Source organism: Felis catus, chromosome E2 (assembly GCF_018350175.1).
Source record: "Felis catus isolate Fca126 chromosome E2, F.catus_Fca126_mat1.0, whole genome shotgun sequence".
Classification (NCBI taxonomy): domain Eukaryota; kingdom Metazoa; phylum Chordata; class Mammalia; order Carnivora; family Felidae; genus Felis; species Felis catus.
Window position 1 is genome coordinate 12,806,197 of NC_058382.1, and position 25,597 is coordinate 12,831,793.

Sequence of the window (25,597 nt, forward strand, 5' to 3'; positions counted from 1 at the left end):
AGAGACCCCGCCCCTGCCCACGTGACCCGGCCAAGCGCTCCTGCCCCCAGAGGCGGCTCAGCACAGAGGGAGGAAGGACCACAGAGCCAACTTGTCGTGACAGCGGTGCTCCTGAGCATTTCTGGAGCCGAAGCTCTCCTCACAGAGGGAAGGACAGAGCAGGCAGCAGGCGGCATGGAGCCCCCCTCGGCCCTTCCCCGAGGAGGGCGTGTTCCCTGGCAGGAGCTCCTGCTGGCAGGTGAGAGGGACGATCCCCTGGGTTAAGGGTGAAAGGAAGAGAGAGACTGGCTGCAGTCTCCCAGGGGAGGATGGGGCGCCGAGAGGGGACATGGGAAGAGGGCAGGGCAGGGCAGGGCAGGACAGGGGGTTCCCGGCTCAGCAACAGGAAAATCTCATGATCTGGAAGAGGCGAGCGAGCGACGTGTTGTGTCCCAAGTTACTCATCACTGAGGATTGAATTTTGGAAACGATGTGAGCAACCAGGGACCCTAAACGCTGCCCCTCCCACCAACCTGAGATATTGACAGATCAATGCTGGGCCCTGGGAACACTCATTCATTCATCCACAGGTATTTGCAGCCGGCCCCACCACTGGGGCACAAAACAGATCAGAGTCCCTGCCCTCCCTGAGCACACTTCTCTGGGGAGGAAGACAGACAAGCAAAGACACAGAATGGGAGGTCGGGCATTGACAGGCTATGAAGGGAACAGAGCAGGGAAAGGTCAGAATGTGAAGACAGAGGGTCTTTAGAGGAGGCGGTGTGGGCAGGCCTCTCCCAAGGACCCCCTGAGTGTGAGCAGGTACCTGAGGGCAGTGAGGGAGTGAGCCCACGGACATCTGAGGGAGAGTACTGGAAACAGAGGAAATCACAAGTTCAGAAGCACTGAAGTCATGGCGGTCCTGCCGCTGACCTTGACCTGTAGGACACACACACACACACACACACACACACACACACGCTCACCCCTGCCCCCAAGGCTGAGCGATTAGGACCTTCTCAGTCTCCAGGGCCACATCTTTCCGTCCCAATACATAGGCCAAATATTGATCCAGGTCTTCTCTCTTCCCTCCTAGTCTCACTCCTAACCTTCTGGAACCCTCCCACCACTGCCCAAGTCACTGTTGAATCGGTGCCGCCCAATGCTGCCGAAGGGAAGGACGTTCTTCTGCGTGTCCACAATCCGCCTGCCAATCTTATAGGCTTTGGCTGGTTCAAAGGGACAACTATAGATCCCCATAGGGAAATTGTATCATATGCAGCAGACTCACAAGAAATTACCCCAGGATTTGCACACAGCGGCAGAGAGACATTATATCACAACGGATCCCTGCTGTTCCAGAACATCAGCCTGGAGGACACAGGATACTACACCCTACAAATCATAAAGAGGAATGTTCACGTTGAAAGAGTAATTGGACAGCTCCGTGTATATCGTGAGTAATTCCTGTCACCTCTGATGTCGGGTGGAGTGAATTCTACTTGGTACACACAGGATTGACAGGCCTGGACTGTGCCTCCCTTCCCTTCTGCATTTTGTTCCAAATGGTGTTTGAGCATTTAGTGCAGGACACACACAGTAGAGATGAATTTCCTAAGATTGCAACTCCTTTCCTAGAATCCAGACTCTACGACCATCTGAGAAAGACCATGCAGGTCATGGTCAAGGCCAGGCCCAAAGGGGCCCTGGGATCCTCACTAGAGCTCAGCCCAGGAGGCCCTTGCCCAGAACAGTGCCTTGGGGCTCCTGAGTCTCGTGACCCCGGGGACTCTGTGCCAGGGTGGGGTAGGGCTCCTGGGCAGGGCTGACAGGGAGCAATGATTTCCCAGCTGCCCGAGTCCTGAGCCTCTGAGCTGGTCGCCAGCCAGGGCTCGGTCTCCAGATCTACATCTGGAGAGAGGCATGGGCAGCACAGACATAAAAAGGCTCCAGTCCATTAGCCAACTGCTGTGGGGGACTTAGGAGACTCCAGAGGAGGGTCAGCACCCCCAGGGAGGAACAGAGCAGAGAGATGCTCTTGACGGCTCTTCCTCTCCCAAGAAGGAGGCCCAGGGAGGGAGCCTTGTCTTGTGGAGGCAAGAGTAAGAGAGGCCATTTGATTGGCCGGCCGCGATATAGCATTTTAGGGCCAGGTATTTAAGGATGGTTAAAGGTTACTTCACAGGCATGGCAGGTGGAGATCATTTACCATTATTCCTGTTGTATTAGGGGGAAACTGAGGCCCAGGGAAGTATAGTCACTGAATCAGGGTCACACAGGCTGCTGGGCTGCTGGGCAGCACAGCCCTGTCCTCTCCTCCATCAGCGGGAAGGGTGCTGGTGTGGGCAGTGAGAGCAAATAGAGGCTCATTCTGTGATCACTCTCCAACTAATGACCCCCAGCAGCAACCTGAGTCAGCATGCCCCGGCCGCCCCTCAGGTGGCCCATCCTCACCTCCCTGTGTTGGACTTGAAATCACTGAGTGTTTCCTGGTGTGTTGGTGTCGCTCCCACTGGGGTAGACTTGCCTTCTCCTTCTGACTCTGCACCTGAAAGCAGCACAGGGTCCACGTGTAACCAACTCACTTGCTTTTGTTTAGGAGGGAAGGCGTGAGGGGCGCCTGGGTGGATCAGTTGGTTGAGTGTCCATCTTCGGCTCAGGTCCAGATCTGCTGAGATCAAGCTCTACATTGGGCTCCCTCCTGTCAGGGCAAACCTTTTGGATCCTCTGTCCTCTCTCCTTCGATGCCCCTCCCACCCCTCTCTCTGTGTCTCTCTCTGTCTCTGTCTCTCAACAATAAATAAGCCCTAAAAAAATTATTTAAAAAAAATAGGAGGGATGCAGTGAACAGTGTGGGTGCCTCTGTTGCTGGAGGAGGGCCAGGCCTCCTAGCATCCTGCACCAGGATGCCTTTCTGAAGAGATGTGGTCATTCATTGACTCCCCACCCCTCCATCCTGCTCATGCTCTGACTCTTTGCTTGATGTTGGACTCTGCTCTGCCATGTATGGGATCACTGTCTCACGGCAGTCATTATCAAAGCTCCTTCAGGCCCTGGGCCCAAGTACTGAACTGACCTCTGGGCTTGCTTCTGGTGTCCCTGGGTGTCATTTCTGCTCAGATCCCCATCCCCTGGCCAAGCCATCAGGTCTGCGAAGAACCAGGAGAGGTGCCGTGTTGGGGGGTTGGGGGCTGTCTCTGACTCTGTCCCGCGTCTTCCACGACAAAACTCTGCTCTGTGATTGACATTTGAGAAACTCTGTGCTTGCTCTCAGACACACAGAACAGGGGGCTTTTCCTTCTGTGAGTCCTCAGATCCTCTCACATTTGTCTTGAGATTCACAGATCTGCTTTATTCTTAAGGACTCGGGTTGGCAGACAGATGAGAGAAGGCAGCTCTGATTGAAGATGCCTTCGGAGGAATCACGGGTACCACACAGGGCAATGTTCTCTCTGTTGTCTACCCAGCGGAGTTACCCAAACCCAACATCACAAGCAACAACTCAGACCCCGTGGAGAACGTGGATTCTGTAGTATTAACGTGTGAACCTCAGACTCAGAACACAAGCTACCTGTGGTCAGTAAACAGTAAGAGCCTCCCGGACAGCGCCAGGCTGGAGCTGTCCCTGGACAACAGGACTCTCACTTTACATGGTGTCACAAGGAATGACACAGGACCTTATGAGTGTGAAACCTGGAACCCAGTCAGTGCCGATCATAGTGACCCATTCACCCTGAATGTTCTCTGTGAGTAACTTGTATTCCTACCTGGCCCCGGGCTGCCAGCCCAAATCCACACTGCCAGAGGTCAGGCCACATCTGTCCTTCTGGGGTCTGAGTACCTGACTCTCACCTAGACACCCAGGCTGGCCATGGCTTCTGACCCAACTTAGATGGACACTGTGGCCCCTATACACACCCAGATCTTCCTCTTCCCCTTCCCTTGGATTACATCACGTGTGGCTTTATTGTTTGCTCCAGATGGCCCGGATGCCCCCACCATTTCCCCCTCAGACTCCTATTACCGTCCAGGGGCAAACCTCAGCCTCTCCTGCCACTCAGCCTCTAACCCGCCTGCACAGTATTCTTGGCTTATCAATGGGAGCCCCCAGCCATCCTCACAGGAGCTCTTTATCCCCACCATCACTGTGAATGATACTGGATCCTATGCCTGCCTCGCTTATAACCCTGGCACTTGCCTCAATAAGTTCACGGTCAAGACTATCACAGTCTCTGGTAAGTGGATCCCTGGAGCATTTGCATCAAGCACTGTGGTGGAGGTCTGTCTGGTTTCCAGAAAAGAGCCTAGAAGAAGTTATTTTGCATTTGCTTGTGACTCAGATCTGTCCTTGAACTCTCCCATCACATGTCTGCAGATGCTTCCTCCCTGTGCTGTCTGATTTCTCATGGCAGATCTTGAGGTCTGAGATCTGAGATCTCCCAGTCCAGTCTGCAATGTGGGGAGGGGATTCTGTCAGCTCCCAAAACCCCCACACATATAAGGCGCCTTTGCAGATGGGGGAAAAAGAAGGGTCCTCAGGGTCAAGTTGCTTTTTGTTGTTGTTGAATTGCAGAAGTGTTTTATATATTCTGGATATTAATCTCTTACCAGCTATGATTTGCAAATGTTTTCTTCCAGTCTGTGGGTTGCCATCACTTTGTTGTTGTTGTTGTTGTTGTTGGTTAGGGAACTTTAGTTGACACACAATGTAACACTAGTTTCATGTGCACAACATAGAGATTGGACAACTCTGTGTTATGCTATGCCTACCACAGTGTAGCTACCATCTGTCACCATGCAATGCTGTTAAAATACCATTGACTAGGGGCACCTGGCTGGCTCAGTAGGTAGAGTATGTGACTCTTGATCTCGGGGTTGTGAGTTCATGCCCCACATTGGGTGTAGAGCTTATTTAATCTTAACAAAATCTTTAAAAAATTAAAATAATAAAATGCCATTGACTACATTTCCTATGCTGTCTGTTTCCTTCCTGAGTCCTGTTTATTCCTTAAGTGCTACCATCACTTTCTTGATTGTGCCTTTTGGTGCACAGAAGTTTCCTATTTCAGTGCAATCCAGTTCATCTGTTTTTTCAATAAGCTTTTGCTTTATGTTTTCTTCTAAGACTTTCACAGTTTTGACTCTTACGTTTAGATGTTTGATCTGTTTTAAGTTAGTTTTTGTGCATGATGTAAGGTCAGGATCCAACTTCATTCATTTGCATGGGTATCCAGTGTTCCCAAGACCATTTCTTGAATAGAAGTTTTTCTCCATTGAATGGTCATGACAACCGTACTGAAAATCATTGGACCATATGTATCAGGATTTGTATCTGGGGTGCCTGTTGTATCCCATCGGTCTCTATGTCTATCTATATAGCAGGCCCACATTATTTTGGTGACTGTAGCTTTGTAGTCAGCAAGTAGGAGTCCTCCAACTTTGTTCTTTTTCAAAATAATTTTGGCTATTTGAGGGCCCTGACATTCCATGTGACTTTTTGGAAATTTCTATTTCTGCAAAATATTTCCTTAAGAATTTAACAGGGGGGGCACCTGACTGACTCAGTACAGTGGATCATGCGACTCTTGATCTCGGGGTTGTATGTCCAAGTCCCACGTTGGGTATAGAGATTCCTTAAAAATAAAATCTTAAAAGAAAAGCATTTGTTACGGATTACATTGAATCTGTGGATCTCTTTGGGTAGTATTGTCATCTTAACAATATTAAGTCTCATCATCCATGAACATGGGATGTCTTTCCCTTCATTTGTGTCTTCTGTAATTTCTTTCAGCAACGTTTTCTAGATTTCCATGTATACTCTATTGCCTCATTCTTTCATTCCTAAGTATTTTATTCTTTTTAATGTTATTGTAAATGAATTGTTTTCTTGATTTTGGGAGGAAGGTATTTTTAGTGTATAGCAGCACAATTGATTTTTGCCTGTTGATTCTGTATCCTGCAAGTTTGTTGAAATTGTTTATTAGTTCAACAATTTTTGCAGAATCTTTAGAGTTTTGTACATATAATTTCCATCATCTACAACCAGACCTCATTGTACTTATTCCTTTCCAATTTGATTGCATTCTATTGTTTTTCTCCTAATTATTTTGGCCTGGACTCCTTTCCTCTGTTGAACATGGGTGGTGAAAGAGGCATGTTTATGTACTATCTGATCTTAGAGGAAACACTTTCCGTGTTTCACCATAGAGTATGATGCTAGCTGGGGGTGTTTCCTATAAGGCCTTTATTCTGTTGCAATCATTTCCTTCTATTTATAAGGGTGCCAGTATTCTGTATACAGTAACCGCTTCTTTACAGAAGTTTTTCACCATGAGAGTCAATCCACAGTGGTGGAAGTAAAAGCCTTCTTCAGCCTGAGAAATCCTGCAGATTGAAACTCTTTAATTCCTAAGGTGATGAAGACTGGGTGGGCTGCTCTCATTCCCTAATAAATTATAACAGTGCAAATACCTTCCCTATTTTATGTAAAGGTGCCTCAGACTCAGAGATAGAAGGCCTGCAAGCCTTCCTCCCCACCATACACACAAAGGTATATAAGGAGTGAGGCTTGATCTATTAAAGTCATAGAAGTTCAAGAAAGGAATCACACAGGAGTCCATGGGAAGAATTCCACCTGCTGATGAGGATGCTGGACACATGGACTGAGAGGTGTGTGGTGCTGATACTACAGAGATGTCCAGGCAGACCAGGCAGATGACTGAGGGCCAGAGGGGGACCTGAGGGTCAGAGGGAGAGGTACAGCCCCCTCCTTATAGATCGCCACCTGAACAAAGACACTCATCCTTCTGCAGACATCAGGGCCATCCTCTGGGGCACCTTTACAGAGCCCAGTGAGGCCCTTGGAGTGGCCGAGATCTTGGAAGAAGGAGCATGGCCCCAGGCCCCCTCTCATTCTGTCACCTCCTCTGTTTCCCCACAGAGCAAGTGTCCCAGCCTACTGTCCATGCCAGCGACACCACAGCCACAGAACATAAGGACTCTGTGGTCCTGACCTGCTCTACAAATAACACAGGGGTCTCCATCTGGTGGTTTTTCAATAACCAGAGTCTAAAGCTCTTGGAGAGGATGAAGCTGTCCCCGGACAACAGCACCCTCACCATAAGCCCTGTCAGGGTGGGGCATGCCGGGAATTATCAGTGTGAAGTCTCCAACCCAGTCAGTTGCAGCAAAAGTAACCCCGTCAGGCTGGCTGTGAGCTGTGAGTAACCCTCAACTTCTCCCCCTTCCTCCCTGTATATTTCATGGGCAGGGGATGTGTGTGAAATAGAATACAGGTCTGGGGGAGGTGGGCGCCTCCTTCACAGCCTCTACAGCAATGTGGATGAGATCCCTGGAATTAGACTAATCTTGTTAACATCTTGGTTCTGCTTTATACCAGCTGTGGGACCTCAGACAAGACACTCAACCTCCAGAACCTAGGTTTCCTCATCTGTAAAACTGGAAAGAAAGGCTGGCTCTTAGGGCTGTTCTGAGGGTTGTCACTATGAGGTTAATGTGATCTTAAATCCTGAGACAGCATCCTACACAGGTTCAAGGCTCAATCAAATTTAGCAGTTCTTGTTCTTTTGTCATTGACGTTGTTGTTATTAGCCGTAATGTCCCGTGGAGCTGGGATTAAGTGTTGTCTCAACTCGGTCCAGTTCTGTGACCTTCACTACTTTACTGAAGCCCTTGACACTCTCAGACCGTAATTTGCACGGTGGGGTTGACACCTGGCCGCCTCATGGAAGCAGCAGATGAGATAAACACAAAGTATTTCCCATGTGCCTGGCCCAGCGCTGACCTCGAAAGCAGTCAGCTAGTGTTGTTTTCACTAATCCGTGTTGAGTGGACAAGTAGGGGCCTCCCTCTAAGACCATCGATAGTGATGGAAAAGAAGAAATGGGGGAAGAGGCATAATGTGAGAGGAAGAGAGAGAGGCCTTAGGAGGAAAATAAGCAGGATGTTGGCACTGACCACAGTTTTGGGCAGAGGAGGGCAACATGAAGATTCAAGTCCAAGGTTTCACTATGAGGAGTAGAAACGACACAGCAGGGGACACCTGGGTAGCTCAGTTGGTTAAGCTGGCAATTCTTGTGGGGTTTTTTAAAGTTTTTTTAAGCTTATTTATTTATTTTGAGAGAGAGAGAGAGAGAGACAGAGAGAGAGAGATGGAGTTAGGGAGATGCAGACAGAGAGGCAGAAAGAATCCCAAGCAAGCTCCGTACTATCAGCACAGCATCCAACGCGGGGCCAGAACCCATGACCCATGAGGTCATGGCCTGAGCCAAAGACACATACTTAACCAACTGAGCCACCCAAGAGCCCCAAGCATCCAGCTCTTGATCTCAGCTCAGGTGATGATCCCATGGTTCGTGGGTTAGAGCCCCTCGTTGGGGCCTGCACTGAAAGCGGACACCCTGGTTGGGATTCTGTCTCTCGCTCTCTCATGCCCCTCCCCCTTCTTGCTCTCTCTCTCTCTCTCTCTCTCTCTCTCTCAATAATAAAAAAAACTATATGACACAGCAGCCAAGCGGGCTGGGATGCTGTAGGGATAACACACACCACCCAGACCTCAAAGGTCTTTCCTTCCTCCTTAACCAGGCCCTTCCCCCCGCCCCCAAGCCCATCATGACTTCAGCAGATATGACTTGGGACTCATTCCTCCTCCCTTTTGCTTCTTATTTCAGATGGAAGAAGCCCCACGGGCCTCCCTGTGGGGACCAGTGTTGGCATTGCAATTGGGGTCCTGGTTGGGGTGGCACTCGTGGCCGCCCTGGGGTATCTCCTGCTCCATGTGAAGGCGGGAAGGTATGATGGCATTTCCCACACACGATCCTGTCCACCACCCCTCCCCCACCCCAGCAGACTCGCCAGCAGGCAGACACCGTCCTGACCCAGGATTCTGGGCTGGGTGTCCCAGACCTCCCAACTGCCCCCTGGATTTCTCCTCTGATCACACCTGGCTCCTTCCTCACCAGCTGCTGCCCGGGGCCCTTCCTCCACAGCTGCCTCTGTGCAAAATTAGGGACAGTCACAGAACAGCCCCTCAGGGTTGTCCTGGTTCGCTCGGCAACCCTACAGCAGTGCTCAGTGCTAAGTGCACGGAGACCGGTACCTCCCATGGTGTGTCAGTCCACATGCCCTGGGACGGGGATTTGCAGCCTCAGGACCGAGGGTGGTCCTGGCCAAGGTCACGCAAAGGAGAGTGGAAGACCCTGACAGGCCGGGTGGGGTCGACCCCCAAAGTGGCACATGCGGGAACCACGGCGCCTGATGTGTGACACCGCAGACCCTGGGCTCCGTCAGGTAGAGATCCTGGGACGAAGCCCCTCGTCCAGGCAGATGGAGATAGAGCACGAGCCAATGTCAGTCTCCAGCGTCTTCTGGCCTGAGGACTCGAGGGTCTGGCCACAGCAGGGGCACCGCAGTCAGGGACCTGACATACCTGGGGCTCCCCAAGCGTCCTGCACACGCAGCTGGCCGCCTTGACCCTTCCAGTCACTCAGACCCTCATGTGTGATTCCTTTCCTGGGCCCTTGATCCCTTTTCAGGACACTTTCTCCTAGGTGTCCGTCCGCTGCCCGGCTTCCTCTCTGGTCCAAGGATACATGTGCTCCGAAGGCCTTTTTTTATCCCTCTCCTGGGCCCTTCCCCTCCTAAATTGACTGGTGGAGAGATGGGGTCTCTAAGCCCTGCTTGGAATGAGGACCCTCCCTGTCCCCTGTTCTGACACCAGAGCTGTGACCTCTCCCTGCCCACCTCACAAATAAGCCTGATCTTTCCTAGGGCCAGTGGCCAACGTAATCACAGAGAGATGGGGTGCCCAGCCTGCACCCCTGGTGAGTATCCCTTCAGCCCAGGCAGCACAGGGAGCCCCTCGACCTGCCCCCAATGTCCACTCCTGCCAGTCATACCCTGGGGCCTCTGACCACGTCCCTGGGGCTTCAGTACAGGGGACCCCAACTGGCCATACTCCCTGACCTATGGAATCTAGGTCACGGCTCAGCACCTCCCAGACCAGCACCAGTGGGTCTCCCTGTGGGAGGTGCTCCTTCCCTGGTTCTCCGAGAGCCGATGACCCGGTACCTCCTGGGAGGGTGGACCCTGGGTGCTAATTCCTGTTTCTGTCCCCAGGTCATGGTCCAGTCAGCAGCTCCACATCCCCGGTAAGCCTGCCCCCTCCCCACTGGGGTCTAGGTTGTGCGGGCGCAAGGCAGAGAACCAACGAATTCAGCAGCACAGCACACACCCTGCTTCCCCCAGAGAGCCAGGACAAGGCAGGGCCCGTTCTGCCCAGGAATGGGACCGTCTTCAGGGACAGGACCACTCCCCACCCCGTCCTGAGTCTCTCCTGCCACTCTGAGCTGGCCCAAGGGGAAGCCTGGAGTCTGGCCAAGGACAGAGCACTGGGAACATCAGCCAGGGGTCCTGGGCTAATAGGAGTGGGGCAGGGAGTTCAGGAGAGCCCGGTCTGGGTTGGGGTGTGGGTCAACAGGCTTGGCGAAAGCTGCTCAAGAGGCAGAACGGGTCACCCCTGCAGAGAAATGACTCTCCCTCTGTCCACTGACACCCATTCTCTCCCCCTGTTCAGAGCGCCCTACCCAGCCCGAGGACAGCCGTTCCCATCTACCAGGTGAGTGTGGGCAATGAATGTTCAGGTCCCCCGAGCCCAAGGGGGCTGAGGATCTGTCCCCAGCCTGCCCTGCCTGTGCTTTCAGGTTTAGGACACAGCAGGGCAAAAGGGCACAGGGGCTAGTGGGAGGAAGGAGGGGCCTGGGGCAGAAACCTGCCACCCAGCCAGGTTCCCAGAGAGGTGGACGCAGGACCTGAAAGTCACCCAGACATGTTCTGAGAAGCCTGCGGGGTTCAGAGGCTTCTTTTTCTTTTACAGGAGTTACAACACCCTGACAGGAACATTTACTGCCAGATCAACCACAAAGGACAAGTGTCTTCTTAGTTTCCCTTTCCCCTGGGAGCTACTCCTTCCAGGGGCCTTCCTGAGACCCCAGACCCTGGGTGGGGTCAGGTGCCCCCGCCTGAGCCAGAGAACCAGCTCTAAGCCCAGAGGATATTCAGGGACATGGACCCAGGGTCCGGGCCTTCCTGATTTCTGGAAGCCCTGACAGGCTGCCACGAACCCTGCATGGGCCAGGACAAAGGCCCCCATGTCCCAGGAAGTGGGGTTTCCCAGGGAATGTATCCCGGGCCCTGACCCACCAGGGACAGCATGAGGGGATCTGATGAAAGAGGACTCTTCCCCCTCCTTGGCCCTTTTTTGGTGAATGGTGATTTCTCTGAGCAGAAATTCACCTGAACCTCTGGGGCCCTTCTCTCCTGGGTCACACAGGGAAATGTTCCCTCTGAGTTCACCAAGCCCCCACCTTAGTCCCCTGAGATAGAGGAGGGGCGAGGGGTGTTGACATGCTGGGACCACGTTAACTAGAAAAGGAGAGATCACCAGAGCTGTGGCCAAACTATGACAGCACTCAGCGGTCCTCACCCTGCTCAGGGACCAAGGCTGGAGACACCTCCAGTGTCTGCACATGTGCACGGGGTTCTCAGGAGCACAGAACATGGGGCCTCTGATGACCACACGAGGAGGGGCTTGGAAGGAGCAGCCGTGGGCAGGCACACATCCCAGGTGGGACCCCTTCATAGCCTTTTGGTGTCCTGAGCCCTTTGGTCCTCCTCACCCATCCCCGGTGGCCCTGACTGGTGGCCTTCACCAATAAACTTGCCCTGTCCCCAAATCCAGGATCCAGGGCACTGAGACCTGTCTGAAGCTTTCTCCAGCCTTCGGGATGTCCTTCCTGCTGGGGTGACATAAAGGCAGGTTGTCAGAGGAACGCCAGGGTTTGGGACCCAGAATTCATGCTCTGAGCATAGCCTTCCCGGACACTGCCCATGACGTCTAGCCCAGTACCTCCCAGCAGTGTCCACTTTTCTCCCTGAACGGGATCTTATCTTGAAACACACCTCCTCCCCATAAATAAGCATGCAGGTCAGAGGCAGAGGGCCTCCCCCACCTAACTCACCCAGGCTCCCATGGTGATGGGACAAAGTGTCTCTTCCACCTGGTCCACAGGCCTCCCCCTACACACCTGGGCCAGCGGCTCTCAGTCCTTCCCTGAGGCCCCCGGTTGGGTCCCCATGTGGATTCGCTCGCGTCAAGGTGCCCTGTTCACACAAAAGCGGTCCAAGCAGCAAGGCACCGCACCCACGTTTCACAGGTGGGTTTGCCATCACCCACTTGTTTCTTAGTCATGAGATGAGGGGTAAGAAAAACAAGCTGCAAAGTATCACGTCATTTTTAGCTCTGTGATGCTCCTATCGCAATGCACACTCTGTTGGATTAGACAGGGTGACGCCTCTTGTTAGTTTCCTCTTGCTGCTCTAGCAAATTATTGTAAGCTTAGTGGTGGATGTCAACACAAGTCAAGGTGCCCACCTGGCTGTCTCTTCTGGAGGCTTAGGAGAGAGTCTGTTTCCTTGTTTTTCAAGCTGTGCCGTTGGAAGCTGCCCACGTTCCATGGATGTGGCCCCTTCCTCCACCTTCAAAACCAGCAGTGCAACATCTTGAAGTCTCTCTGTGTCCTGTTTCCACATCACCTCTTCTTCTCTGGTTCTGCCTCTCCTGCCTCCCCCTGTCACTTATATAAGGACCCTTGTGGGTGCCTGGATGGCTCAATGGGTTAGACTTCCAACTTTGGCTCACGTCGTGATCTCAGAAGGTCGAGCCCTGTGTTGGGCTCTGTGCTGACAGCTCAGAGCCTGGAGCCTGTGATTCTGTGTCTCCCTCTCTCTCTCTACCTCTCTCTGTGTCAAAAATGAATAAACATTTTTTAAAAATTTAAGAAAAAAAGAAAGAACTCTTGGATTATATTGGCCCACCTGGGTAAACTACCATAATGTCACAATCACATGGTCCTTAACTTAATCTGCTAGTCCCTTTATCATTGAAATAATCACAGATTCTTGACACAAGGGATGTGGGAGTCTCTGAGAGGCCTCTGTTCTGTCTACTGCACCCCCAAGGCCATATTCACCATAATCGTTCATGACAAACTGCTGGTGGGCAGCCTGGACTTGGTCATCTGACCACGGAGTCACTGCCTGCAGGGATGTCCACAACACCATCGCTGCCCTGAGCCAGTGATGAAGGCCAGTCCACACTCCCTGCAGCCTTCTCCACCTCTTCCTTGTTAGTAATGCTCCTTGTTAAGAATGCAAAGAGAGTGGACACAACTGGAAGATCACAGCTCCCAAGCCTTGGGAATAGTTCGGTGAGCTTCAGCACCATGGACAGGTGCCCCAGCCAACCTCCTCCCAGGGGTTGAGCAGGGAGGAGGCAAGAAAAAGAGACTCTGGAGAAGCTGCCTATTGCTTTTCTACATAAGAGAGATGTAATGAGGCAGAATGCTATCACGGGGATGAGCTGCTTCTGCTCTAATTTATCAGTCATAAGCCCTTTGCACATGTCTGGATGTTACTGTTGGCACGTTCATTACAATTCCCTGCGTGGCTGTTAGCTGCATCCAGAGGGTGGCCTTGGGGAGTCTGGGAGGCTGCTCCAGCCTCTTGGGGAACCTCCTGCCCCCCGAGAGTCAGGCCACTGTCTTGCATACAATAAGGAAGGAATGGGGGCGCCTGGCTGGCTCAGTCAGTACAGAATGAGACCCTTGACCTCAGGGTCGTGAATTGGAGCACTGGGGGTAGAGTTTCCTCAGTAAAAGAAAAAAATGGAAAATAAAAGGAAGCAATGTTTCATGATTAGCTTCTGACCCTTAGTGCCTGACTTTGGAAACACACTCATCACCCGGCCTGGAGCACCCCCTAAGCACAGCATCCTGTTTCCAAGCCCCAGCTGAACCCCCCAGGCAGCAGGGCTGAGCAGAGCCCCTGGGCTCTTCTCCAGCTCCTCTTGCTGAGCCCTGCGCGTGGTGTCGGAGCCCTATGCCATCTGCCTGCCCCTCCCAGCAGAGCAAACATTTCACCCAGGGGACAAGGGGGGACCTGAAGATCTCCCAGGGGAGAATCCAACATCTGAGGGTTTCTGCATCTGCCTGTGACCCCTCAGGGGAAGAGATAAGACAAGGGCACTCACAGTCACCCCCATCGTCCTTTTTCCCCATTCACATCCCACCCGCAGAACCAACTCTGATGCTACAGACCCAGTCTTGCCCTTCCATGGGCTCGGGTCCATTCTGTCCACTCACAGTGTCCAATATAAGGTCAGCTGGGTGCTCTGTCTCTATTATTTCTTTCTTTCTGCTTTTAGTTGGGTTCATTTTGCTCTTATATTTCTGGTTCTTGTAGTAGGAACTTACATTATTGATTTGAGATATATCCTTTCTTGTAGTGGCATAAGCTGCATCCCATAAGCAGAGGAGGGTTTTTTTTTAGTATATTTAATTTAATTCTGTGTGTTTAAATTTTTTTTTTTATTTTGAGAGAGAGAGAGAGAGCATGAGTAGGGGAGAGAGGCCGAGAGAGAGAGAGAGAGAGAGAGAGAGAGAAAGAGAACCCCAAGCAGGCTCCACACTCAGCACAGAGCCTGCCTTGGGACTCAGTCCCACGACCCTGGGATCATGACCTGCCTGAGATCAAGAGTCAGATGCTCAACCGACCAAGCCACTCAGGCATCCCAATTCTGTGTGTTTTTAAAATTTCCTTGGAAACTTGCTTTTTGACCCATAAATTATTTACAAATATGTAGCTTACTTTCCAAATCTTTTAGGGATTTTTTTTCAGTTGTCTATTATTAATTTCTAGATTCATTACCATTTTCCGAGAACATACTCCGATTTCAGTATTTTACATTTATTTATTTTTGAGAGACAGAGAAAGAGCATGTGCAGGGGAGTGGCAGAGAGAGAGAGGGAGACACAGAATCCTTAGCAGGCTCCAGGCTCTGAGCTGTTCGCACAGAGCCCGATGAGGGGTTTGAACCCACGAAGCGTGAGATCGTGGCCCGAGACGAAGTCAGACGCCAAACCGACTGAGCCACCCAGGCACCCCAGATTTCAGTGTCTTAAATTTGGCGTGGGGCGCCTGGCTGGCTCAGTCGGGAGGACATGTGACTCGATCTCAGGGTCGTGAGTTCAAGCCCCACGTTGGGCTTCCTGCCGTCACGCAGAGCCTGCTTTGGATCCTCTGTCACCCTGTCTCTCTGCCTCTCTCTCTCTTTCTCCCTCTCCCTCTCTTCCTCCCTCTCTCAAAAATGAATAAATATTAAAAAAAAAAAACAAAGTAAATTTGGTTAGATTTTAGATATGATACCAAACATGAGCTACAGAGAATGATGCATTACGCATCTCCTTTGGCCATTCTTTAACAGTAGGTGAGCTGGCAATAAATTTTCATGCTCTCCCTTCATGAGGGAATTTCCTTCTTTCCCCATCACTCCTGAAGCTAATGTTGGCAGACGCACAATTTGAAACATGCGCCACTTCCTTCTGGCCTCCATGCTTTCAGACACAAAACCTACTGTCACTTACATGAGTGTTCCTTAGTGCGCAAGGGTGGTTTCTCTGGGTGTCTTTAGGATTTTTGTTCTCTTGTCTTTTATTTTCAGAGGTTTGTTACGCGCCTTCGTGTGACTGCTCACCGTGTGTGGGGTTGTGACTCAGCCTCTTGGGTTGTCCTTTCCTCCGATACCTTTTCAGTCGGCACGTTTCCCTTCCACTTCCGGTACCCAGTGGCACCGAGGTTCCATGCTTGTTGTATGGAACGGTCTCGGGACTCTGCTCATTTTTCTGTGTCTTTCCTCTCTCTTTTTCAGGAGGAATAAATTCTATGGATTTGTCCTCCAGTTCATTGATTCTACCCTGTGCATCGTCATGTTACTATGAAGTTCACCAGTGAGGGTTTGGTTTTGTTTTCTTAAATATTGGTTACTGTAGTTTTCGGTTTCATCATTTCTATGTTTCTTTTCTATTTTTCTTGAAGACAGAGAGAGGGAGTGCATGGGTGTGGGAGTGGAGGAGAGGCAGAGGGAGAGAGAGGGAGAGAGAGGGAGAGAGAGGGAGAGAGAGGGAGAAGCTCAAGCAGGCTCCATGCCCAGGGTGGAGCTCGACTTGGGGCCTGAACTCACAACCCTGATATCATGACCTGAGCAGAAATCAAGACTTGGACACTTAACCAACTGAGTCACCCAGGTGCCCCTGTGTGGTCCCTTTTTACAACTTTCATTTTTTGCTGTGGTTTTCAATTTTTTGTTTTTGAGCAGTCTCGACGCCAGTGTGGCACTTGAACTCGTAACCCCTTGATCAAGAGTCATGTGCTCTACCAACTGAGTCAGCTAGGCGCCTCTCAATTTTGTTAAAGAATTTATTGTCGGTTATTGAAGTGTTCTTTTAATGATATTTACTTGTTAAATCTTCGTTGGATAATTCCACAGTCATTGGGATTGGAGTCAGTAATGATCTTTTCTCAGTCAAATCGTGGTTCTCCTGGCTCTTGGTATGATGAGTGATTTTTTTTTATTGTATCCTGGATATTTTGTTATTGGGTTAGTAGATTCGATAATACTTAAATCTTCATGAAAAAAATTTTTTATGTCTTTATTTTATTTTGAGAGACAGAGTGAGTGTGGGGGGAGGGGCAGAGAGAAGGAGACACAGAATCAGAAGCAGGTTCCAGGCTCTGAGCTGTCAGCACACAGCCCTACCCCGGGGCTCAAACTCAGGGCCAGCCCAAGTCCGACACACAAGAACTGAGACACCAGGCGACCCCCCCCTTTTTCTTATACTTTCAACAGGTGGATTTTCTTATATGTCAACTATAACACACTAAGGTCGCTAAAAATTATATCTACATACATGAAATAGTACTTAAAGTATACTTTGAAAATACAGAACTCTAAAAACACAGAGCAGGACGTTTTCTTCCACATTTTCCGCATGGTCCAGCAGAGGGCGGCAGAGAAACTCCGCAGACTGGAGCCTTGGGTGGGGGGGGCGGGGGGGGGGGCGGCGCTGCTGATGCCCCTTGGCGCGCCCACTCCCCAGCAGGGTCTGACCCTCCCCAGCCTCACTCAGTCACAGTCCTCCTCGCTCTCCAGGCTCCCCACACTGACCTCCGTCAGCCCCTCCGGCCAGTCGGGTGTCTGCCGCTGAGACAGGTCCCTCTGTAGGCAGTTCAGCCCTCCACACCCTCTGTCCTTCGAGGGGCAAAGGCCCACTCACACTTCCGGTCTCAGCCAAAAGATCACTTTGTCAGGGGTGCTGACGTGACCCCAGGCCAGCTGAGACCCCGTTACTTGCTCCTGTCACACTAGACGCTTTCCCTTCACGGCTCTTTACTCCATTTTATTGTACTTGATTTTCAATCTTATTTAAAAAAATTTTTTTTGATGTTCTTTTAAGAGAAAGACAGCCGTGAGCAGGGGAGGGGCAGAGAGACAGGGAGACACAGACTCCAAAGCAGGCCCCAGGCTCTGAGCTGTCAGTACAGAGACTGACACAGGGCTCGAACTCACGAACCATGAGATCAAGACCTGAGCCAAAGTGGAACACTTTACTCAACTGAGCCAACCAGGCGCCCCTTTTTCCACTTTACAGAGAGAGAGAGAGAGAGACAGAGAGAGAGAGAGAAAGTGGTAGAGAGGCAGAGGGAGAGAGAGAGAATCCACGCAGGCTCCACACCCAGCGGGCAGCCGACAAGAGGCTCAATCTCACCGCAGAGAGATCATGACCTGAGCCAAAATCAAGAGTCGGACATTAAATCAACTGAGCGACCGAGGCTCCCCACCTTCCCTCCATTTTAAGTGTGTCCTCAAAGCCATGATTTTCTCTGAGTACCTGTGGCCCTGTTTCAGGATCCGTGTCTGTCCTGTTCTCTTTGGAGTCCCCAGGACCCAGCCCCGTGCCCCGTGCCTGACCCTGTGCAGGATGGGACAGGAGAACCCAGGATCTACATTTGTTTCCATCTCAGAGGGGCTGAGGGTCTCCTCCCCTGTAACACAGGAAGCCCTGGGAACCCTCAGCTGCGTCTCCAGGTGGGCTCTGTGGGGAGGCCTAGAGCAAAAGCAGGGACACAGATGACACGGATGCATTCCCCCCGCCTCCCGCCCCGTGCTGTGATGAGAAAACAGGGCATTGTGGTGTCCAGCCCCCTCCCCCCAAGCCAGTGCCTCTTCCAAAGTCTCAAGAGACTCTACTGGGTCATTCCTTGAAACCTCAAGGACAGAGTTCCTCCTAAGGGAGCACATCTCTCTGGGTGGACAATTCTCCTGACTCATGATCAGGAATCTTCTGGACGGTGCCTGTTGCTCCTGGGCTCACCCTACCCTGGAATGGAGTCAGGCAACCCAGGACCCACAGGGACCAGGACCCAGGCTGCCCAGGGCTCAGGGCCCACACATCCTTTGGAGCCTGGTCAGGATCCCTGGTGCAGCCCCAGGAACGCCTCCAGGGGGCGACATAGGGACACGCAGGCAACACACAGGGACTTAAAATGTGAAGCTGGCTTTGTTTGCCTAAGGAGGTAGAGGAGTCTGATTTCCGTCTGTTTCTCCAAGAGACCCTTCTGAGTCCCTCCCATGTGGCTGTTCTGTCCTGCCCACTAGGACGAGTGGGGCCGAGGAGCACCCTGATCTGTCAGGGGTCCCTGTGCAGCCCCCACTCCTTGCCTGGCACCAGCCACAAGGCAGGCAGGGTGACCACAGGAAAGTCCCCCAGGCAGAGCACACGGGCTGCCCAGGACGCTCAGGAGCACACGGTCAGCCTCTCGGCCACAGTGCAGCCAGCAGACACGTAGAGGAAGGGTCTCCTTAGGATCTTCCCTCGAGGATCAGGGAACCTCCCGCCACTGGACCTCCCCCCACCTCTTCTCTTCCCAGGACACACAGGAAACGGCCTGCACACCCGGAACCTGAGCTCCTGACACACTTGGTCCCGGGTGTCGGTCCCTGGAAGCAGAGGCCGGGCTGGGGACACCCAGGGATGGAGAGTGGGTCCCTCACCAGTCATCTGGCAAGCATCCCTCACCCTGCTTGCCCTCTTCTCACCCTCAGAGCATTACGGTGACCTTGCTGCCAGGAGTCAATGCAACTTCCCCAGAGCATTTGACAACACTGGGGGGACCCCGTGCCCCGCTGGGCTTCTCTGATACAGATGGAAAGAATCCCCTGGGTTTGGGGCCCCTGGGGCTCTGTGTGCGGTGCTGACAGACTGGAGGCCAGGACTCAGCAGAGGCCAACTCGGAGTAGGGAGGAGGCTCGTCCTCTGAGAGAACCAGGTCCCCGTCAGCCTGGCTATTCAACGTGTGCCTGGCCCAGGACAACCAGCCTCACCTGAGAGCTTGTTAAACGCGGACTCTCAGGTCCCCACCACACTGCTGAGTCAGAATGTGCATTTTACAGGCTCTGCAGACCCTCTGTGGGTGCAGGAAAGAAGGAGGTGGCCCCACTCCCACATCCTGGGGTCTCAGCCTGGCTGGCCATCTGCTGAAGCAGCATTTCTAGGGGTCACCAGGGCATTCGCGATCTTTAGAAAGTTCCACAGGTGATTCCGATGCCCGGTGGGGGTAACATCCCTGTGACAGAGTTCCTGGGGTGGCCCCTCGGGCTCCTGCTCTGAAGAGAAAAGCCACATGGGGAGGAGAGAGGGCTGCAGGGGGCTGACTGTGCGCCCCGACCCTGAGCTGCGGGGAGCGCCCAGGACACCAATGCCACAGGCTTGGGCTTGTCCACACAAGGGCATTGTGTGCGCACTCGCATATGGTGGGAAATCTCAGCTGAAGAGGGAGAGGCCTCAGCAGTTCGCAGGGAACCCAAACGTAGACGAAATGAAAGGGGAAGGAGACCAGGAGGGCAGGAGTGAGGGGAAGGGAGGGGAGGGGAGGGGGGGGGACCGGGCAGAGACCCCGCCCCTGCCCACGTGACCCGGCCAAGCGCTCCTGCCCCCAGAGGCGGCTCAGCACAGAGGGAGGAAGGACCACAGAGCCAACTTGTCGTGACAGCGGTGCTCCTGAGCATTTCTGGAGCCGAAGCTCTCCTCACAGAGGGAAGGACAGAGCAGGCAGCAGGCGGCATGGAGCCCCCCTCGGCCCTTCCCCGAGGAGGGCGTGTTCCCTGGCAGGAGCTCCTGCTGGCAGGTGAGAGGGACGATCCCCTGGGTTAAGGGTGAAAGGAAGAGAGAGACTGGCTGCAGTCTCCCAGGGGAGGATGGGGCGCCGAGAGGGGACATGGGAAGAGGGCAGGGCAGGGCAGGGCAGGACAGGGGGTTCCCGGCTCAGCAACAGGAAAATCTCATGATCTGGAAGAGGCGAGCGAGCGACGTGTTGTGTCCCAAGTTACTCATCACTGAGGATTGAATTTTGGAAACGATGTGAGTAACCAGGGACCCTAAACGCTGCGCCTCCCACCAACCTGAGATATTGACAGATCAATGCTGGGCCCTGGGAACACTCATTCATTCATCCACAGGTATTTGCAGCCGGCCCCACCACTGGGGCACAAAACAGATCAGAGTCCCTGCCCTCCCTGAGCACACTTCTCTGGGGAGGAAGACAGACAAGCAAAGACACAGAATGGGAGGTCGGGCATTGACAGGCTATGAAGGGAACAGAGCAGGGAAAGGTCAGAATGTGAAGACAGAGGGTCTTTAGAGGAGGCGGTGTGGGCAGGCCTCTCCCAAGGACCCCCTGAGTGTGAGCAGGTACCTGAGGGCAGTGAGGGAGTGAGCCCACGGACATCTGAGGGAGAGTACTGGAAACAGAGGAAATCACAAGTTCAGAAGCACTGAAGTCATGGCGGTCCTGCCGCTGACCTTGACCTGTAGGACACACACACACACACACACACACACACACACACGCTCACCCCTGCCCCCAAGGCTGAGCGATTAGGACCTTCTCAGTCTCCAGGGCCACATCTTTCCGTCCCAATACATAGGCCAAATATTGATCTAGGTCTTCTCTCTTCCCTCCTAGTCTCACTCCTAACCTTCTGGAACCCTCCCACCACTGCCCAAGTCACTGTTGAATCGGTGCCGCCCAATGCTGCCGAAGGGAAGGACGTTCTTCTGCGTGTCCACAATCTGCCTGCCAATCTTATAGGCTTTGGCTGGTTCAAAGGGACAACTATAGATCCCCGTAGGGAAATTGTATCATATGCAGCAGACTCACAAGAAATTACCCTAGGATTTGCACACAGCGGCAGAGAGACATTATATCACAACGGATCCCTGCTGTTCCAGAACATCAGCCTGGAGGACACAGGATACTACACCCTACAAATCATAAAGAGGAATGTTCACGTTGAAAGAGTAATTGGACAGCTCCGTGTATATCGTGAGTAATTCCTGTCACCTCTGATGTCGGGTGGAGTGAATTCTACTTGGTACACACAGGATTGACAGGCCTGGACTGTGCCTCCCTTCCCTTCTGCATTTTGTTCCAAATGGTGTTTGAGCATTTAGTGCAGGACACACACAGTAGAGATGAATTTCCTAAGATTGCAACTCCTTTCCTAGAATCCAGACTCTACGACCATCTGAGAAAGACCATGCAGGTCATGGTCAAGGCCAGGCCCAAAGGGGCCCTGGGATCCTCACTAGAGCTCAGCCCAGGAGGCCCTTGCCCAGAACAGTGCCTTGGGGCTCCTGAGTCTCGTGACCCCGGGGACTCTGTGCCAGGGTGGGGTAGGGCTCCTGGGCAGGGCTGACAGGGAGCAATGATTTCCCAGCTGCCCGAGTCCTGAGCCTCTGAGCTGGTCGCCAGCCAGGGCTCGGTCTCCAGATCTACATCTGGAGAGAGGCATGGGCAGCACAGACATAAAAAGGCTCCAGTCCATTAGCCAACTGCTGTGGGGGACTTAGGAGACTCCAGAGGAGGGTCAGCACCCCCAGGGAGGAACAGAGCAGAGAGATGCTCTTGACGGCTCTTCCTCTCCCAAGAAGGAGGCCCAGGGAGGGAGCCTTGTCTTGTGGAGGCAAGAGTAAGAGAGGCCATTTGATTGGCCGGCCGCGATATAGCATTTTAGGGCCAGGTATTTAAGGATGGTTAAAGGTTACTTCACAGGCATGGCAGGTGGAGATCATTTACCATTATTCCTGTTGTATTAGGGGGAAACTGAGGCCCAGGGAAGTATAGTCACTGAATCAGGGTCACACAGGCTGCTGGGCTGCTGGGCAGCACAGCCCTGTCCTCTCCTCCATCAGCGGGAAGGGTGCTGGTGTGGGCAGTGAGAGCAAATAGAGGCTCATTCTGTGATCACTCTCCAACTAATGACCCCCAGCAGCAACCTGAGTCAGCATGCCCCAGCCGCCCCTCAGGTGGCCCATCCTCACCTCCCTGTGTTGGACTTGAAATCACTGAGTGTTTCCTGGTGTGTTGGTGTCGCTCCCACTGGGGTAGGCTTGCCTTCTCCTTCTGACTCTGCACCTGAAAGCAGCACAGGGTCCACGTGTAACCAACTCACTTGCTTTTGTTTAGGAGGGAAGGCGTGAGGGGCGCCTGGGTGGATCAGTTGGTTGAGTGTCCATCTTCGGCTCAGGTCCAGATCTGCTGAGATCAAGCTCTACATTGGGCTCCCTCCTGTCAGGGCAAACCTTTTGGATCCTCTGTCCTCTCTCCTTCGATGCCCCTCCCACCCCTCTCTCTGTGTCTCTCTCTGTCTCTGTCTCTTAACAATAAATAAGCCCTAAAAAAATTATTTAAAAAAAATAGGAGGGATGCAGTGAACAGTGTGGGTGCCTCTGTTGCTGGAGGAGGGCCAGGCCTCCTAGCATCCTGCACCAGGATGCCTTTCTGAAGAGATGTGGTCATTCATTGACTCCCCACCCCTCCATCCTGCTCATGCTCTGACTCTTTGCTTGATGTTGGACTCTGCTCTGCCATGTATGGGATCACTGTCTCACGGCAGTCATTATCAAAGCTCCTTCAGGCCCTGGGCCCAAGTACTGAACTGACCTCTGGGCTTGCTTCTGGTGTCCCTGGGTGTCATTTCTGCTCAGATCCCCATCCCCTGGCCAAGCCATCAGGTCTGCGAAGAACCAGGAGAGGTGCCGTGTTGGGGGGTTGGGGGCTGTCTCTGACTCTGTCCCGCGTCTTCCACGACAAAACTCTGCTCTGTGATTGACATTTGAGAAACTCTGTGCTTGCTCTCAGACACACAGAACAGGGGGCTTTTCCTTCTGTGAGTCCTCAGATCCTCTCACATTTGTCTTGAGATTCACAGATCTGCTTTATTCTTAAGGACTCGGGTTGGCAGACAGATGAGAGAAGGCAGCTCTGATTGAAGATGCCTTCGGAGGAATCACGGGTACCACACAGGGCAATGTTCTCTCTGTTGTCTACCCAGCGGAGTTACCCAAACCCAACATCACAAGCAACAACTCAGACCCCGTGGAGAACGTGGATTCTGTAGTATTAACGTGTGAACCTCAGACTCAGAACACAAGCTACCTGTGGTCAGTAAACAGTAAGAGCCTCCCGGACAGCGCCAGGCTGGAGCTGTCCCTGGACAACAGGACTCTCACTTTACATGGTGTCACAAGGAATGACACAGGACCTTATGAGTGTGAAACCTGGAACCCAGTCAGTGCCGGTCATAGTGACCCATTCACCCTGAATGTTCTCTGTGAGTAACTTGTATTCCTACCTGGCCCCGGGCTGCCAGCCCAAATCCACACTGCCAGAGGTCAGGCCACATCTGTCCTTCTGGGGTCTGAGTACCTGACTCTCACCTAGACACCCAGGCTGGCCATGGCTTCTGACCCAACTTAGATGGACACTGTGGCCCCTATACACACCCAGATCTTCCTCTTCCCCTTCCCTTGGATTACATCACATGTGGCTTTATTCTGTTTGCTCCAGATGGCCCGGATGCCCCCACCATTTCCCCCTCAGACTCCTATTACCGTCCAGGGGCAAACCTCAGCCTCTCCTGCCACTCAGCCTCTAACCCGCCTGCACAGTATTCTTGGCTTATCAATGGGAGCCCCCAGCCATCCTCACAGGAGCTCTTTATCCCCAACATCACTGTGAATGATAGTGGATCCTATGCCTGCCTCGCCTATAACCCTGGCACTCGCCTCAATAAGTTCACGGTCAAGACTATCACAGTCTCTGGTAAGTGGATCCGTGGAGCATTTGCATCAAGCACTGTGGTGGAGGTCTGTCTGGTTTCCAGAAAAGAGCCTAGAAGAAGTTATTTTGCATTTGCTTGTGACTCAGATCTGTCCTTGAACTCTCCCATCACATGTCTGCAGATGCTTCCTCCCTGTGCTGTCTGATTTCTCATGGCAGATCTTGAGGTCTGAGATCTGAGATCTCCCAGTCCAGTCTGCAATGTGGGGAGGGGATTCTGTCAGCTTCCAAAACCCCCACACATATAAGGCGCCTTTGCAGATGGGGGAAAAAGAAGGGTCCTCAGGGTCAAGTTGCTTTTTGTTGTTGTTGAATTGCAGAAGTGTTTTATATATTCTGGATATTAATCTCTTACCAGCTATGATTTGCAAATGTTTTCTTTCAGCCTGTGGGTTGCCATCACTTTGTTGTTATTGTTGTTGTTGGTTAGGGAACTTTAGTTGACACACAATGTAACACTAGTTTCATGTGCACAACATAGAGATTGGACAACTCTGTGTTATGCTATGCCTACCACAGTGTAGCTACCATCTGTCACCATGCAATGCTGTTAAAATACCATTGACTAGGGGCACCTGGCTGGCTCAGTAGGTAGAGTATGTGACTCTTGATCTCGGGGTTGTGAGTTCATGCCCCACATTGGGTGTAGAGCTTATTTAATCTTAACAAAATCTTTAAAAAATTAAAATAATAAAATGCCATTGACTACATTTCCTATGCTGTCTGTTTCCTTCCTGAGTCCTGTTTATTCCTTAAGTGCTACCATCACTTTCTTGATTGTGCCTTTTGGTGCACAGAAGTTTCCTATTTCAGTGCAATCCAGTTCATCTGTTTTTTCAATAAGCTTTTGCTTTATGTTTTCTTCTAAGACTTTCACAGTTTTGACTCTTACGTTTAGATGTTTGATCTGTTTTAAGTTAGTTTTTGTGCATGATATAAGGTCAGGATCCAACTTCATTCATTTGCATGGGTATCCAGTGTTCCCAAGACCATTTCTTGAATAGAAGTTTTTCTCCATTGAATGGTCATGACAACCGTACTGAAAATCATTGGACCATATGTATCAGGATTTGTATCTGGGGTGCCTGTTGTATCCCATCGGTCTCTATGTCTATCTATATAGCAGGCCCACATTATTTTGGTGACTGTAGCTTTGTAGTCAGCAAGTAGGAGTCCTCCAACTTTGTTCTTTTTCAAAATAATTTTGGCTATTTGAGGGCCCTGACATTCCATGTGACTTTTTGGAAATTTCTATTTCTGCAAAATATTTCCTTAAGAATTTAACAGGGGGGGCACCTGACTGACTCAGTACAGTGGATCATGCGACTCTTGATCTCGGGGTTGTATGTCCAAGTCCCACGTTGGGTATAGAGATTCCTTAAAAATAAAATCTTAAAAGAAAAGCATTTGTTACGGATTACATTGAATCTGTGGATCTCTTTGGGTAGTATTGTCATCTTAACAATATTAAGTCTCATCATCCATGAACATGGGATGTCTTTCCCTTCATTTGTGTCTTCTG

At 51.9% G+C, this 25,597-nt stretch overlaps 1 protein-coding gene across 3 annotated transcripts in view; it reads left to right on the forward strand.

Moving 5' to 3' along the window:
• The first annotated feature begins 28 nt into the window (after positions 1 to 28).
• Positions 29 to 25,597, forward strand: part of LOC101082109 (carcinoembryonic antigen-related cell adhesion molecule 6-like) — a 31,564-nt gene continuing 5,995 nt past the window's right edge. Inside the window, exons 1-10 of one of the 3 annotated variants that reach the window (XM_045046147.1) lie at positions 29 to 238; positions 1,076 to 1,435; positions 3,447 to 3,725; positions 3,960 to 4,214; positions 6,920 to 7,198; positions 8,670 to 8,790; positions 9,769 to 9,821; positions 10,117 to 10,148; positions 10,574 to 10,615; positions 10,874 to 12,777. In XM_045046147.1, coding sequence (XP_044902082.1) covers positions 175 to 238; positions 1,076 to 1,435; positions 3,447 to 3,725; positions 3,960 to 4,214; positions 6,920 to 7,198; positions 8,670 to 8,790; positions 9,769 to 9,821; positions 10,117 to 10,148; positions 10,574 to 10,615; positions 10,874 to 10,939 — 1,551 coding nt within the window. In that variant the 5' untranslated portion in view covers positions 29 to 174 and the 3' untranslated portion in view covers positions 10,940 to 12,777. Of the gene's footprint in view, positions 239 to 1,075; positions 1,436 to 3,446; positions 3,726 to 3,959; positions 4,215 to 6,919; positions 7,199 to 8,669; positions 8,791 to 9,768; positions 9,822 to 10,116; positions 10,149 to 10,573; positions 10,616 to 10,873; positions 12,778 to 19,873; positions 20,080 to 20,916; positions 21,277 to 23,287; positions 23,567 to 23,802; positions 24,058 to 25,597 lie in introns of those variants that run through there. The other 2 variants (XM_045046148.1, XM_045046146.1) reach the window with 2 other exon arrangements.